Source organism: Echiichthys vipera (genome assembly GCF_963691815.1).
Source record: "Echiichthys vipera genome assembly, chromosome: 2".
NCBI lineage: Eukaryota > Metazoa > Chordata > Actinopteri > Perciformes > Trachinidae > Echiichthys > Echiichthys vipera.
In genome coordinates, this window is record NC_139827.1 from 20,118,881 (window position 1) to 20,132,537 (window position 13,657).

The 13,657-nt window shown below is 39.2% G+C and overlaps 2 protein-coding genes across 2 annotated transcripts in view; one reads left to right on the top strand and one right to left on the bottom strand.

The window, feature by feature from the left end:
* The window catches only part of ctnna2 (catenin (cadherin-associated protein), alpha 2), a 361,900-nt gene that overhangs the window by 221,835 nt on the left and 126,408 nt on the right, over positions 1–13,657 (top strand). The gene's annotated exons all lie outside the window — the stretch shown is intronic.
* Positions 8,716–10,293, bottom strand: lrrtm1 (leucine rich repeat transmembrane neuronal 1; the record flags this gene model as incomplete). Its single annotated transcript, XM_083924227.1, has 1 exon — positions 8,716–10,293. The coding sequence occupies one exon, from the start codon at positions 10,291–10,293 to the stop codon at positions 8,716–8,718; it is 1,578 nt and encodes a 525-aa protein (XP_083780353.1).

Below are 13,657 nucleotides of genomic sequence, written 5' to 3' on the forward strand. Positions count from 1 at the left end.
TATAAATTAACTGTGATGGAATAGCTGTGCTTGTGGCAGTTTGAATCATTGAAGTTGAATGCTCATTCATTTAATTATGTGAGAAAGTAGAAAGTGGGAAGTAATTTTAGTTTATTTTTTCACTGTGTAAGGGTTTTATTCTCCAAATGAAAAGGAGCAATATACTGTAAGTTAAATGCATAAAATGGAAATACTCAAGTAAAGTACAAGTACCTCAAAAATGTTCTCACATTTTCACCACTGTCCCAGTATACATGGTTGGCGATTACAACTAAACACATCAATGCACCTGAAAGAGGTCATAAGTGTTTACAGATTCATAACTTTGGGTTGTTTAGATTCTTGAACCTTCTTCAGAATTTTGATAGCTTGGCATCACCAGGTCCGGTATCTGTCAGTTATTTTTTTTTAATTTTAATGGGCATTATCAACATGGCTGACCAGAATGCCTCTGGATGCAGTTGGGTAGATCATCAGAGCAACAAAACAGTACCTACAACTAATCACAGCAACCAAAGGACGTAGCACTGAGTGACACATGCATGTTGAGGCAGAGCATGGTCCAATTTGAAGCAGGTAAAAAATGGCAGCCAGGAAATTTGTCTGAATGGGAGAGGGGTCAGACATTTCTGGCTTAGCAAACAGCATGAGCTTAGTAGATTTGGTTGTTTCCCAGGCTACAATTTTTAACTTATGCAAATCCTTAAAGTGTCCAGTGACAGACAGCAGTGCTAACCAGTCGACCAGTACCACTTTTGTTTTAAAGTTTGTGTGAAGCAGTAGCAGCAATGATGTGATCAAGCCCTGACATCCATATAACACTGTTAGATTGCACAGAAGTATGGGGGTGTTAAAAAACGTGATAGAATCATAGTGTCGTGCTACATGGTTGTCAGTGTGGGATGCCAACGTCCCCGTCAGCTCTTTTTCAGCTGTCTCCCAATAAAAGGTTGATTTTCTGCCCTTCCTCGTTTCACTGTCAACTACGATGGCTGTGACAAGTTAGACATTAAACACGACATCAGTTTAACTAGGGCTCTGCATGCTCTTCTATGTGGAGCAAATACATGGTTGCCCAACTGATCTCACAGCAATCTGCTGCACTTTCAAATTGTTTTTAAGAAGTCTGTTGTATGTAATTGAGTGAATGCTTATTTACAGTTGAACATATGCCAGTAGACCTATTCTGATGTGAGGAAGAAAATAAATGCAAAAAAGAATGTATTTTAACAAGCCTTTTTCTTTTGTGTCTATCTCTCTCTGTTGCCGTTCTTTATGGATCCATTGGTCTTCTGCCCTCTATGACAGGTAAGTCCATCATTTGTAATAATTTCCAGGCCTTAGCTTGTATGCACTGACTGTGTGAATGTTTACCAAAATGGCATACTTGCTGCACCAGGGAGGCATTTTAGCACAATGATTTTGTAAACAGTTAAAACATTCCTTTTGCTCAGTTGACACTTGGAGAATGGGGCAATTCCATTTATGCAGCCAATCACATTGGCTACTGGAGAGATGCCAATCTGCCCTCACAGATAGGAAAGAGAGAGGGGCCAAGGAGAGCGGGAAGAAAAGCATTTATTCATCCTGACACTGATCAGATAAATGGGAAATGATAAATGCTGTCTATTTTTACTTCACTTAACCTGTGTTAACTTTTGATTCAAAAAAGAAGCCCCTACAGTCTTGCAGTGCTGTACCTTTGAAACGCTTAATCAAAGTGTTGTCTGGGATTCAGTTTTATTTGATGCGATGTGACTATGAATAATGAAACATGATGCAGTTATCCTAATGACTCATTTTGCATAATGTTGAATAAGTTGACTTGATGTCTGTCTGTTGGGTAAAGGAGTACATAGTCATCAACCAAGAGGACAAAAAGGCTTTGTTTTGAAATAAGTCCCCAGTATGCATCTTTTATTCATTTTCCTTTTCTCTGCTGGTGCCATCCAGCACAGTGAATCTAAATGTCCATTCAAGGCTGCTTGATTTATAGTTGTTGAAAAAGGCTGAAATGTCGTCTCCAGAGTGGTGATGTGGATATTTAAGCCTGACATGTCGGGCTCCATAATGTTATTCTTAAAAACAGTTTCTTCCCCCTTCGTTTAGACTTCATAATGATACTTTTTGTAGCCTTCTGGGAATTAATTGTCTTCTTTTTTATTGTAATACATTTTCTTTAACGTATTGATTACATAACATTTATTGACTAGCTTTGTAAATTCAGAGATATAAATAAATGTAACATCTAGATGGATAGTGTTTGATACATTTTTAGTAGATCTTCTTTTGTTATCTGGACACACTAACTTACACAGTTTCTTTCTGATGCTTTCACCATAATTTCCCTTCCCCAATATCCTATCTCACTCATGTTTGTTTGTTTGTTTGTTTGTTTTCATTAGGTATTAGTCTTTGAATGTTTTAGTATTTGGACTGTTTTTGAACAAAATAGTCTTTTATATTTGCACAGTTCAGTTGTAGTAAATTCAACCATGCATTTTATTGATTGTTTTTTTTTTTTCATTGTAGGGGTGCTGGAGTACAATATTTTTTAGACACGTGTCTTTAGTTATCAAATTTCTAGGACTAATAACACATGGGGAATATAACTGGAATGAAAAATATATCAAACTATGCAAATTAGAGGTGTTAAAAAAGTAATTTTTGTAAAAAATGTTATCTTAAAAGGGTCCTGTTATGCTTTTCCTTAGTTTTCCTGTCATATATATCTTATTATAAAGTCAAAGCTGTATTGCCCCACAGTCTACTGTTTACTACATGCTACTAATGCTAGGTACTAGCGACAGTAGTAGTAGTAGTAGTAGTAGTAATAGGAACAGCAGGGAGGAGACACAGCAGAGGGGGGTGGGGGGGTGGGGCACAGAGCGTCTCAGACAGAGGAAATGTTTTTTGAACATTAAAGCATGTTAATATTTTCTAGTAGAAACACACAATACATATATGAACTTGAAAAAGAGTACAACAGGTCCCCTTTAAAAAAGTATTTGCTTTATTTTATATCTGTAAAGGTATGGATAACAATAACACATAAAATCCTGACTCCAGTCATGGATAAAGCTTTGTAGATCAGCCACCATAATACTCTTAATTTTAGGCACTGACCTACATCTGCTTTTATAAGGGTTACATGGAGCCCCAGATGCAGGCCCAGCTGTTGACAAGTATTATCTCACTGATTGACCCTGATGTTTAATGTTAAATTCAAGACAAAGCATTATCATGGCTATATCTAACCTAGCAAGAAAGGAAGTTAACTACAAAGCAGATTCTAATAATAATAATGATAATATTATTGTTGCTATTATTATAATGTATAATATTAATATGAATTATAATAATAATGATAATATAATATATATGAACATAATATATTATAATAACAACAATAATAATAATAATAATAATAATAATAGTAGTAATAATAGTATTTTCTTTCTTTCTCACCCTCTGACTTACTGTAATGAATATTCAGCTGCCAACCTTGCCCCCATTCTCTAATCAGTTTCACCTTCCTCAGCAGCCACTATTGCTCTACCTACAGTACAATATGTAGGTAAGAATAATGACTCCTCTGTGATTATTATTAATTCAGTGTTGCTTGAGTATGGTGCATGTAAATGAAGCAGTGGGCGTACAGTGCAATGGGGTCCCTATAGGCCTATATCTGTTTTAGTAAAAAATATTATTTTGACAGTTTGTTAAGTTTTTTTTTAAAAGATTTGGGAGTGAACTTAAACAGAACAGTAGTTTAACATCAGCATTAATTATTCAAAAGGAGATCTGTAGATAATGTGTCAATATGTTAACTTTCCGTCTTCTGCCCTTGTTTTGGTAGTGGTAATTAATCACCAGCTTGCATATGAAGGTTTTGCTAAAAGGACTTTGTTGGTGGCTACCATTGAATTCAGTGCAGTAATATCAAATTTATAACAACTTTAGCAGTATTTGGACGGTTTAAGTGAGGGGAACGTACAACTAGGGAGAAAATGGTGTGTCAGAGGTTTTGGATTCAAAGATAATGGTGATGATGATTAGAATATTGATTCTGATAACCCACCTGTTATAAAAGAAGCAGTGGAAAGCCACCCACTCTTTGTCATTAGTCATCACCAGCTCCTTACAGCCTACTGCAGTACATGCTGCCACCAATGATTTAGCTCTCCATTCAGTTATGAGGGGGTGCTGAGCGTTTATTATGCAGCATAGTCCGAGTCTCAGTGAGATGGCAGAATGTTGCCCGATCGATACCCTTCACAGGAAGCCAGGTTAATTTATTTTTTAAGGCTTTGTTTGCATCTCTATGGGCCCCCTTGCTGCAGGTTGTGATGCAAGCTATTTCCCAGGGATCTGCAGAGAGATGTCACTAACACTCACATACATTACCACACACGCAAAGATACCGGAAACAGGCATGATGTTGACTGTATTCCAATGTTGTTTTTATGTTATACAAAACCAGTTATGCTATTTTCTTTATTCATTTTCTGCTGGAACAAGGTGCAGGACTCTGAAAAGGCTAGTTGTGAGGGCTTTCTGATTGCTTGCTAAATCATGCTTACCGGGATCTTAGCTAGCAACTTCCTGTACAGTTTGAGTGTGACAGGTCTCTCCATTGTTAGTGTTTGACCTTTTATATCTGACCAATGCCTCATGTACAGAGTGTCCCACTTTTTGCACACCACAAACCCTGTGAATTTTCTCATTTCATCGTTGTGACCTGGATTATTTGTGTCAGTAACTCTACTTTTATAGCCATCTGTCTTGTATGATGTCTAATCAGAGCATTAGACTTGTAACAATGTAGTCCTAGACAATATGTGGTTTCCAAGTCTGTTGGGCTTATTTACAACTACTCGTGCACACGTAACTATATGTGCACAGAAACACCTCAGGCTCTATTTTGCACACATAAGCTACTGGCCAATAGCTTGCGACCTATTAGCTTGTGCATTGTATTTACAACCACTGTATATCCTCTGGCTGGCAGACAGCTGCAGCTCTGCAAAGTGCAGAACCAATGCCACGCTCTCCTGCCCAACTGCTCTTAAAAGAAGCAAAATTCCACACTAAGACCGTCGCAAATCACCATGTCAACCACTTACCATCTTCTAAATCAATTCTGGATTTACATATAAATAATACATCACCCTCATCCATCTTGTTTGAAAATGTTAGGGAGAGATGAATGCATTTGTTATCACTATGATCATTTTGGTTACCACTCATCTGTATTGATTTTTACTGAGCATCATCAATCAAGGCATGTATAATGGATGCTGTCTGAGATCACATATTTCCCCTCAGGGAATTATCATCCCAGGCTTAGGTCAAGCAGAGATTTGATCTGTTGTCAGTTAGATGAATTGATGTTTTTCTCTACATTTGCTGTGTTTATGGGCACCAAACGCGAGAGGGAGAAAGAAATAAGGTAAAGGTGAGTAGGGAAAGAGATAAGTCTAAAGTAGTTAAGCGGCAGCCCTCAAGACTCAAAGCTTTTAAAATATTTAGAGCCGCTCTCCATCACCTTTTGCCCTGGTTGGTTGTTCAAGAAAGGAGTGAAATGAAATCAATAGCAGTGACAGTGCTGGCCTCTATGCTAGGCATCATCCAATATTTATACAAATGAAGCTCCACAACCTCAAATTTACCCAGCAGTTGCATGTTTAAGAGGCTGTGAGGTAATAAAAGTTTTTTTTAAAACAGAATTTGATAAAGAGAGAATAAAATAAATCTGTGTACCAGCCGTGATGCCCTGCCATACATACTGCAGTCATTTGCATTAATGTGATATGGCAGGTTATGGTTAACAGCTATGTAAGGTCTTAAAGTAGCATGCCCTACGTGCCATAAATAAGAAATGGATCATAAATCCCACATGGCAACTTAAAGCCATTATTATTCACCAAAAGGTCTCCTCTAAAAAGTAAGCACTAACTTGAAGTGCTTTTGTTCGTTGAACACTATATGCAGTGCATGTACACTATTCATGTAGTTGTTCCCCAGGAATAATTCACATGTTAATAGCCAAAAATCATTAAAGTACATTGTGAGTAATTGCTCACATTGCACCTTTATTTTTTATCCTACATGGGCCACTTCCTCAGACATTGATTGGATGTTAATTACTGAAACAGGATCCCTTGACTGTCACAGATGGCTTAGGTATGGCATTGATATGTGTGAAGACAGACTCCTTGAACTGAATTGTGAACAGCAAAACCATATACAAATATACAGCTGATTGATGCATTCCTTTTTGAAAGGTTTTGATATAATTTTGAAGGACTCTTTCTTAGTTTTTTGTTTGAAATAACATCCATCCCATATTTTTATAGTATATAAAATGTAATGTATGTTTGTCCACGCTTGTATTTTTTGAAGAATGGAATAAGAAAATAGTTTTGATGCAGTGCACTCAAAGTCAAAACACTGAATTTCCAGCATATCCTTCATATTAATAAGCATGTGGTGGGCTTGTACCTGAGATAGTCCTATGAGCTGTGGGAGAAAAATAATGTTATCTGATATGCATATTCTGTGGTTCACTTTGTCAGTCCCTCCAGAAATTGAGGATCTTGTGATTTCAAGAAAAATCTAAATTAAATCTATTACTTTTGAAAGCTTGCAATTTTATCTAATCCCTGCAATATTTCTACAAACTGCTAATTTAGGAAGGTTTACCAATCACTGTCATTTTCAGCTGAAAATCTTACATTTCAGAACCACACCATCATGAACTTTGGTCTAATGAAGTGAATCCCCCATTTTTTTCAGACCCATTATTGCCAAATGTTATTTTTCTCAGGCAGGGCAGGGCATAATCAAAGGCTCTGTACCCACAAAAATCCCAATTCAAAACTCACCAAACCATCTCTCATCCTATAAGTACCGATTCTTACCTGTTTTTGGACCCTGTGTTGCATATTTTTCAAAGAACACCAGAACATCAACTCCTTTTTACAATGCTGTTGATAAGTTTTAAGATAATATTTTACTCTTATTGGAACTTATTGTGTAATGATTGTCACTGAGTTCTTAAAACATTTTTATTCCTGCTTACTTACAAGTTATAAACATTATCTTAATTTATCGCGAAATAACACAATAATGATGCAAATTGATGCATTGAATTTCTTTTCAGAAAAGCTGCTGCAAATTCAGTATATTGCGCTGTGGAGGTTTGCAGAGTATGGTGCTCAATAGGATAAATGCAGCCACAGTATGAGAATATGCACACTAGAGAGCAGTCTGTTCCTTCTTTCTGAAGTCTTTGTGATCCTCAATCCCCCTTTCACTTGACTTCCCCTCCTCACCCCTCCCCACTCCAACCCCCCTTTTCACATGATATAATGTTCATGACAAAGGACCCAGGAAACACAACATCTGTCAGTGCACTAATTTACACAATGAAGACCAGAGGAAGAAGGATATATATACACCTCAAAATGACCTTGTATTCAACAAACATTTTACATCACATGAAAACACAGTGAAGAATATTTTATGTGCAAAACCTCCTTTAAGCTGCTGCTGCATTTCTTCAATGATTCTGATACAATTGGAAATTGTATTTTGATTTAGTTATGCATGGTTTTGATGACCGTTGCCTTTAGTGTGCTTGATTCAGTGAAAGGAGGCATCGAGCCAAAGAGTGAGAGGCAATGAGAGGCATAGCTTTAGATCTTTGACACTCTGCTTTCTTTACTTGGATGGTGCACAAATAGTGATGTAATAATATGGAATTATGCTAGCTGATTGAATTGTAATAGATCATTTTAATCTATTCTCAAAAAGGCAATGGGAAGGGCGAAAGAAACCACACTGATAGCGAGCCAACACAGTGAATGATAAAACAACAAATGTGATAGTTAAAACAGAGAAGAGATATAAATTCAGACCATGGATTTTACATTGGAGATGAGATGCAGATATCCCTCTGCCCCTTTTTTTTGTACTTCTTTTTTTTGGGTTTGAAACACTGCAGAGACGTGGCTCTCTAGTCCATGAACATAAAGACTTTTTCCATTGATCCTTTCCAACAGGCTTCTCACGTAAAAATGAGTTTACTGTGAATAGCAATTCATTTATTTAAACATTTTTTTTTGTAGTTTACAAAAGAAATAGATTATCTTGTATCATTTTTTGTTCACACTTGCACTTCTTCTTTTAACATTTTACAGACTTTTATTTTTACATTTGTCATCCAACTTAAACATTTTTTTAATATTTTAAATGCTTGTCAAATATTGTTTTTTACCATAATACAAATGGTGTGTTTTTTTTTGTTTTTTTTCTTCTTTTGTGTGTCCCCAGTTATTTTTAAACAATAATTAAATGTCCTGAAGTAGAAAGACACATTAAAGCTCAAATTTTCACCCATGAGAGAAAATCCTCAGTGCCCTCAATAAATTCCACACTGTGTTTTTGTAGAACATCAACAGGTCCAAGAGTCAGATTCCCATTATGCACTGTGGCCTCAGCAGTAGATAGCAGTAGCAGTAAATCCACCGCAAAATAGTCAGCTGCGTAAAGCACACTCCTTCCACATCACAGTGAGACGCTGTTTAAAAAGTGTCCAAAAAGATCCTTTTATTCCTTCTGTCCCGCAGTATTCCCCACCCCAGTGTATCCGAAAAAAGAATAACTGTATATCCAGATAATCACAGGTGAAGATGTACTCACAAAGCAGGGTCACACCTCACATTCCCTAGAAGGTTGTTGTTGGCAAGTGCAAGAGCCATATTCATTGATGATCACCAGAGCTCCCTCAATGTGGTTGGGTTTATAGTCAACATAGTACTCCGGTGTTGAAATTGCAGCCATCTGCTGCATGCTTTGCTTTTGCTTCTGCTTACGGCGCTGACTGCTGAAGCACTGCCTCAGTTGCCTTATTCCAGCTGGAAAGCACTTCCATGCCACATACAGCATGAGCACAATGATGAGAAAGGAAAATATGAGTGCCATGGTGCCAGTCACCACCTTGTGGATCTGCATGGTGCTCTCCAGATCATCATGGCCCACTGTGACCGTGAAAGAACTAGTGACCACCTCACTACCCTCACCCTCATAAGAGTTGGCAGTAAATGGGCCCAGGTAAACAGAACCACCTTGGGCCATATCCCTTGTAGAGGCATACAGGCCTGCTGTAGTTACCTCCATTGAGGGATCCTCACATAGCTGAAAAGCATAGACAGCATCCAACACATCCTCGCCTTGTGCGGTGTCAGGGCTTGAACACAGCAGGGAATTATCACGCTGGCCTCGGAAGGCACTCAGCCAAAAGGCCAAGGCACACACGTTGCGACTGCACTCCCAGTCATTCCCTGCCAGGGTAATGCTGTCTAGAGATGTCCACGAATTCAGGATGCGCTGGTCCACAGAGTTCAACCGATTGGAGTCAAGCATCAGCACCTTGAGGTTAGGTGAGCTCTCAAAAACATGCGGCTCCATGTACTCAATTTCATTGGCGGACAGGTCAATCTTCTCTAAAAAATGCCATGTCCAGTCCAGTGTATTGACAACAACTGTGGCACGATTGTTGTGCATGTACAGTGTACGTAAAGAGATGAGGCGAGGAAAGTGGGCTAGGTTGACTTTAACCAGCTCATTGTGCTCAAGATGCAACTCAGTCAACTTGAAGAGGCCAGCGAAGGAGTTTCTTGCCAGGCTCTGCAGTTGGTTGTATCCCAAGTCCAGAAACTGCATGCTCCGGCAGTCTTGAAAAATCCGCACTGGCACAAATTTGAGAGCATTGTAGCGCAAATGCAAATTGGTGAGCTTTCTAAGGCCGTGGAACAGGTCAGGCTCTAGTGCCTGCAGCCTGTTGTATGAGAGGTCCAAGATACGCAGGTTTGGGAGGGGCCTAAAGGTACCATTTGGCAGAGTCTCAATACGGTTGCTGCTGAGATCCAACTCCTTGACCCGCCTCAGCCGGTCAAATGCACCCTCCTCTACAATGTCGATGTTGTTGTGATCTAGATAGAGCCAGGTGAGCTGTGACATGCCAACCATTTGGCCTTCACGCAGCTCGGTTAAGTTGTTCTCTCTCATGGACAGGCCCATGGCGCTGCTCAGATTGCGGGGAATGTCTGTGAGGTTGAGCCCCTCGCAGTACAGCAGCTTGCTGTCGCAGCGGCACAGCCTTGGACAAACCCCCTCTGCCAAGGGAACCGTTCTTAGAAAAATTCCCAAAAAACACAGTATCAACCCAGGGGGCTTCTTCAGTGGCCACTTTAAGTACAGTCCAATTAGAAGGAAATCCATTAGCATAAATATCCAGGGATGTCTCTGAGAAAATGTCCATTGAATCACTCTGGATGTTGTTTTTTCCCCTATCACATCATATTCATCACATCATATTTAATAATGTGTTTCCTTCCGTTTTTGTATTCTAGCTGTAGATGTTGATAGTATATTTATTTTACTTTGTCAAGGGAATCATCAAAAATGCAAAAGGATAGAGGGCAAGACTATTTGCTTATGTTAGATATCAAGCAGTGGGTGGAGAGTAGAGGGGATGAAAAAATAAAATCAATCTTATTTGAAAAGATTCCTACTCACCCCCTTTCAGCGTCTCGCTTTGTGCCCCAACACTAATTATGTGCGAATCTAAAAAAGACCCCACTGTGGTACAAATCCCCCCCCCCTTCCCTGCCTTCTCTCTTTTCAGTGGACACCAGATCCTTGGCAGGCTTACAATGTCTTAGTTCTCCTCAAGTGAAAGAACCAGAAAGAGAAGGAATCCAAGTAGCTTTCAGCTAGATGGTAGGAAGTGCAGGTTCCCCTGTCTGCATGCATGAGCTCTGTCTCTTTTGCTCCTCCGCAGTCCTCTGCTGCAATGATCAGAGGGAAGAAGAGACAACCAGAGAAAGAAAAAAAGGGGAATTTTTTTTAAAAATATCTGTCTTGCTCTTTTCTCTTCCCCTTTCTGTTTAAGTTTCAGCAGATCTGGCAACACATATTATCGTCCATCTCTTGAAGCAATCACTGACTTGTAAGGTTTAAATCCATTTAAGCGGGTAATCATGCTTTCAGTGACGGACGCAGGCAGAGGAAAAAAAACAGGATTTAAAGAGGTGAACCCTGTTCACTGTTGTCTTGTGTAACAGTATTCCTCGTCATCTCAGTGGCTCATCTCGGTTAAGAAGCTGCTTGCATCCCCTGTGGCTTGCAGTTTTTGTTCACTCCCTTGCTCTCTGGGTATTTTCTCAGCCAGCTGGAAGAGGCTGCTGAAGGCTGGTGCTGGTAGGTAGGCAGGGGCGGTAAATGTGGGAAGCAAAGGAGCGCGCAATCCCTTGCAGCAGAGCAGTACACAGACAGCGCATGCAGAAGCACCTTCTGTTCACTGAGTGTCGTAAGCCACTCACAATTCAGAGTGCTCGCTCTCTTTCTCTCACTCTCTTGCTCTCTTTCCCTTGATCGCTCACTCACTTTTCCATGCAGCTCCCCTCCCTCTGCCTCTCTCTTCCCTCATCCCTCCTCGCTTTTCTCTTGCTGTGTTTTTCCCTGTGCCTCGGACATTTACATATTCAGAATGGGCTGGGCTTAAACCAGGAGCTTTAATGAAACCCCCCTTCTCTCTCTCTCTCTCTCTCTCTCTCTCTCTCTCTCTCTCTCTCTCTCTCTCTCTCTCTCTCTCTCTATCTCTCTCTCTCTCTCTCTCTCTCTCTCTATCTCTCTCTCTCTCTCTCTATCTCTCTCTCTCCCACTACACCCCCCCCCTTAACTGACTGTAATGAATTGGGCCATATAATGTCTGCCTCCTTTGACGTTGCTGTGAAAAAGCAGTTTTCTGTTTCAGTGTTGCAATGTCTCCATCCAATAAAAAAAACAGGTGTCCACTATTAGATACACCCATAAAACAGAGAACAATTTGAAAGCATATTAACAATCCGATTTGTCCACATATAGGAAAAAAAAGAAGAAAACGTATAACTGCCATCATGTTCTCCCTCAAAATCACAGCTATACCCACACAACATGAGTGTGGATATAGTTGTGAATTCATCTTGAATGTCAATTATTTAAGTGCTAATATAATTTTAAATGTACTCGTCATTGTATGTTACACATATGACTTTGTGCAATGAATACATCTCTCTGTCTATTGATATTCATTGTTTAACCTTTCCAACTCTAAAGGCTAGAATAATGTTAGTCTTGACTAGAGAATGACATTCTTAATTTTATCAAACTCTCCTGTTGCCAGGCATTCTATGTCATTGTCAATTATTGTAAGGCTATCCATTCTGAATACAGATGTAATTTCTTGCCAAAAAATATTAGCATTAATCTATAACAAATATTCTTCTAGGAATATTTGTTATAATAGATCCATGCTTGCCTTGTTTTGCATTTCTCTGGAAACACTCCTAGCCTTGTCATTGTTCTCACATTAATTTTCAAAGACAATGAGCTGTGACAGGGTGTTACATTCCTCATATCAACCAAGTTTCTAACCATCTGATTGTTTCCACCTCTGAGGTCATTGTTTTTTTCTTTTCACAGAATATATAATAAACAAAAAATAGTATAAAAATTTAAAATGAAGGTGAATATATCATCCAGGTCATGGTTATTCAAGAAAAGGTTTAATCAAGGTTTACTGGTCTTGGTTAAAGACACTGCCTCTCATCCAGGGGGTTTCATAAAAACACATGGGACACCCTGCTGGTCAGTAAGAACTGAAGAAGCCCATTGGGCGGATGGAATGTCGCTGAGTATCTTCAGCCCAGTCCAGTTGCCTGGGATTTAACCCTTTCTTGTTTAAGTGACCCTTAAGTGACCCTTTCCGTTTCAGTGACTATAGTGATAGCTTAAAGCAATGTGAATATGACTTACAAGTTATGGCAGTTAATACAGAAGAACAGCAAGAAACAGGCACAGCTAGAGTGACAGGACATGGCAATGATAGAAATTATGGTGCCAAACATGGAGTTGAATTGGTTACATGCATTGATGAGACATAAATGATACAGACAGGATAAAAGCTCAGAGTATCAGCAACAGGATTATCTCCAGGCAGACTAGGCCTATATCAGCATCATTAAGCATGACAAAATAAGCTTAAATAAAACAACATAGCTAAGGGTTTGTTAGCCCTAGCTGTAAGCTTTATCCAAGAGGAACGTTTTAAGTTGACTCTTAAATATGGCGACAGTGTCTGCCTCCCGAACAACACTTGGGAGTCCGTTCCATATGAGGGCAGTTTGGTAGCTGAAGGCTCTGCCTCCCATTCTACTTTTGGAGACTCTAGGAACGACAAGTAGCCCTGCATTCTCAGAGCGCAGCGATCTACAGTACTATGAGCTCTTTAATATACGACAGAGTCTGAGCAATAAGAGCTTTATACGTAAGGAGAAGGATTTTAAATTATATTCTAGATTTAACAGGTAGCCAGTGCAAAGAGGCTAATATAGGAGACATATGTTCTCTTCAATTTGTTTTAGTTAGTACTTGAGCTGCAGCATTTTGGAGACTCTTAACAGACTTATTGGAGCAGCCTGATATTAAAGAGTTTCAGAAGTCCATCACCTCAACACATTTGCAAATTGTGAGGGTATAACTTCCAATCAACACAGAAAATAGTTTGAGCATAGAGTCTGCTTGATTTGATTTAGTTCTGTGTTTAAAT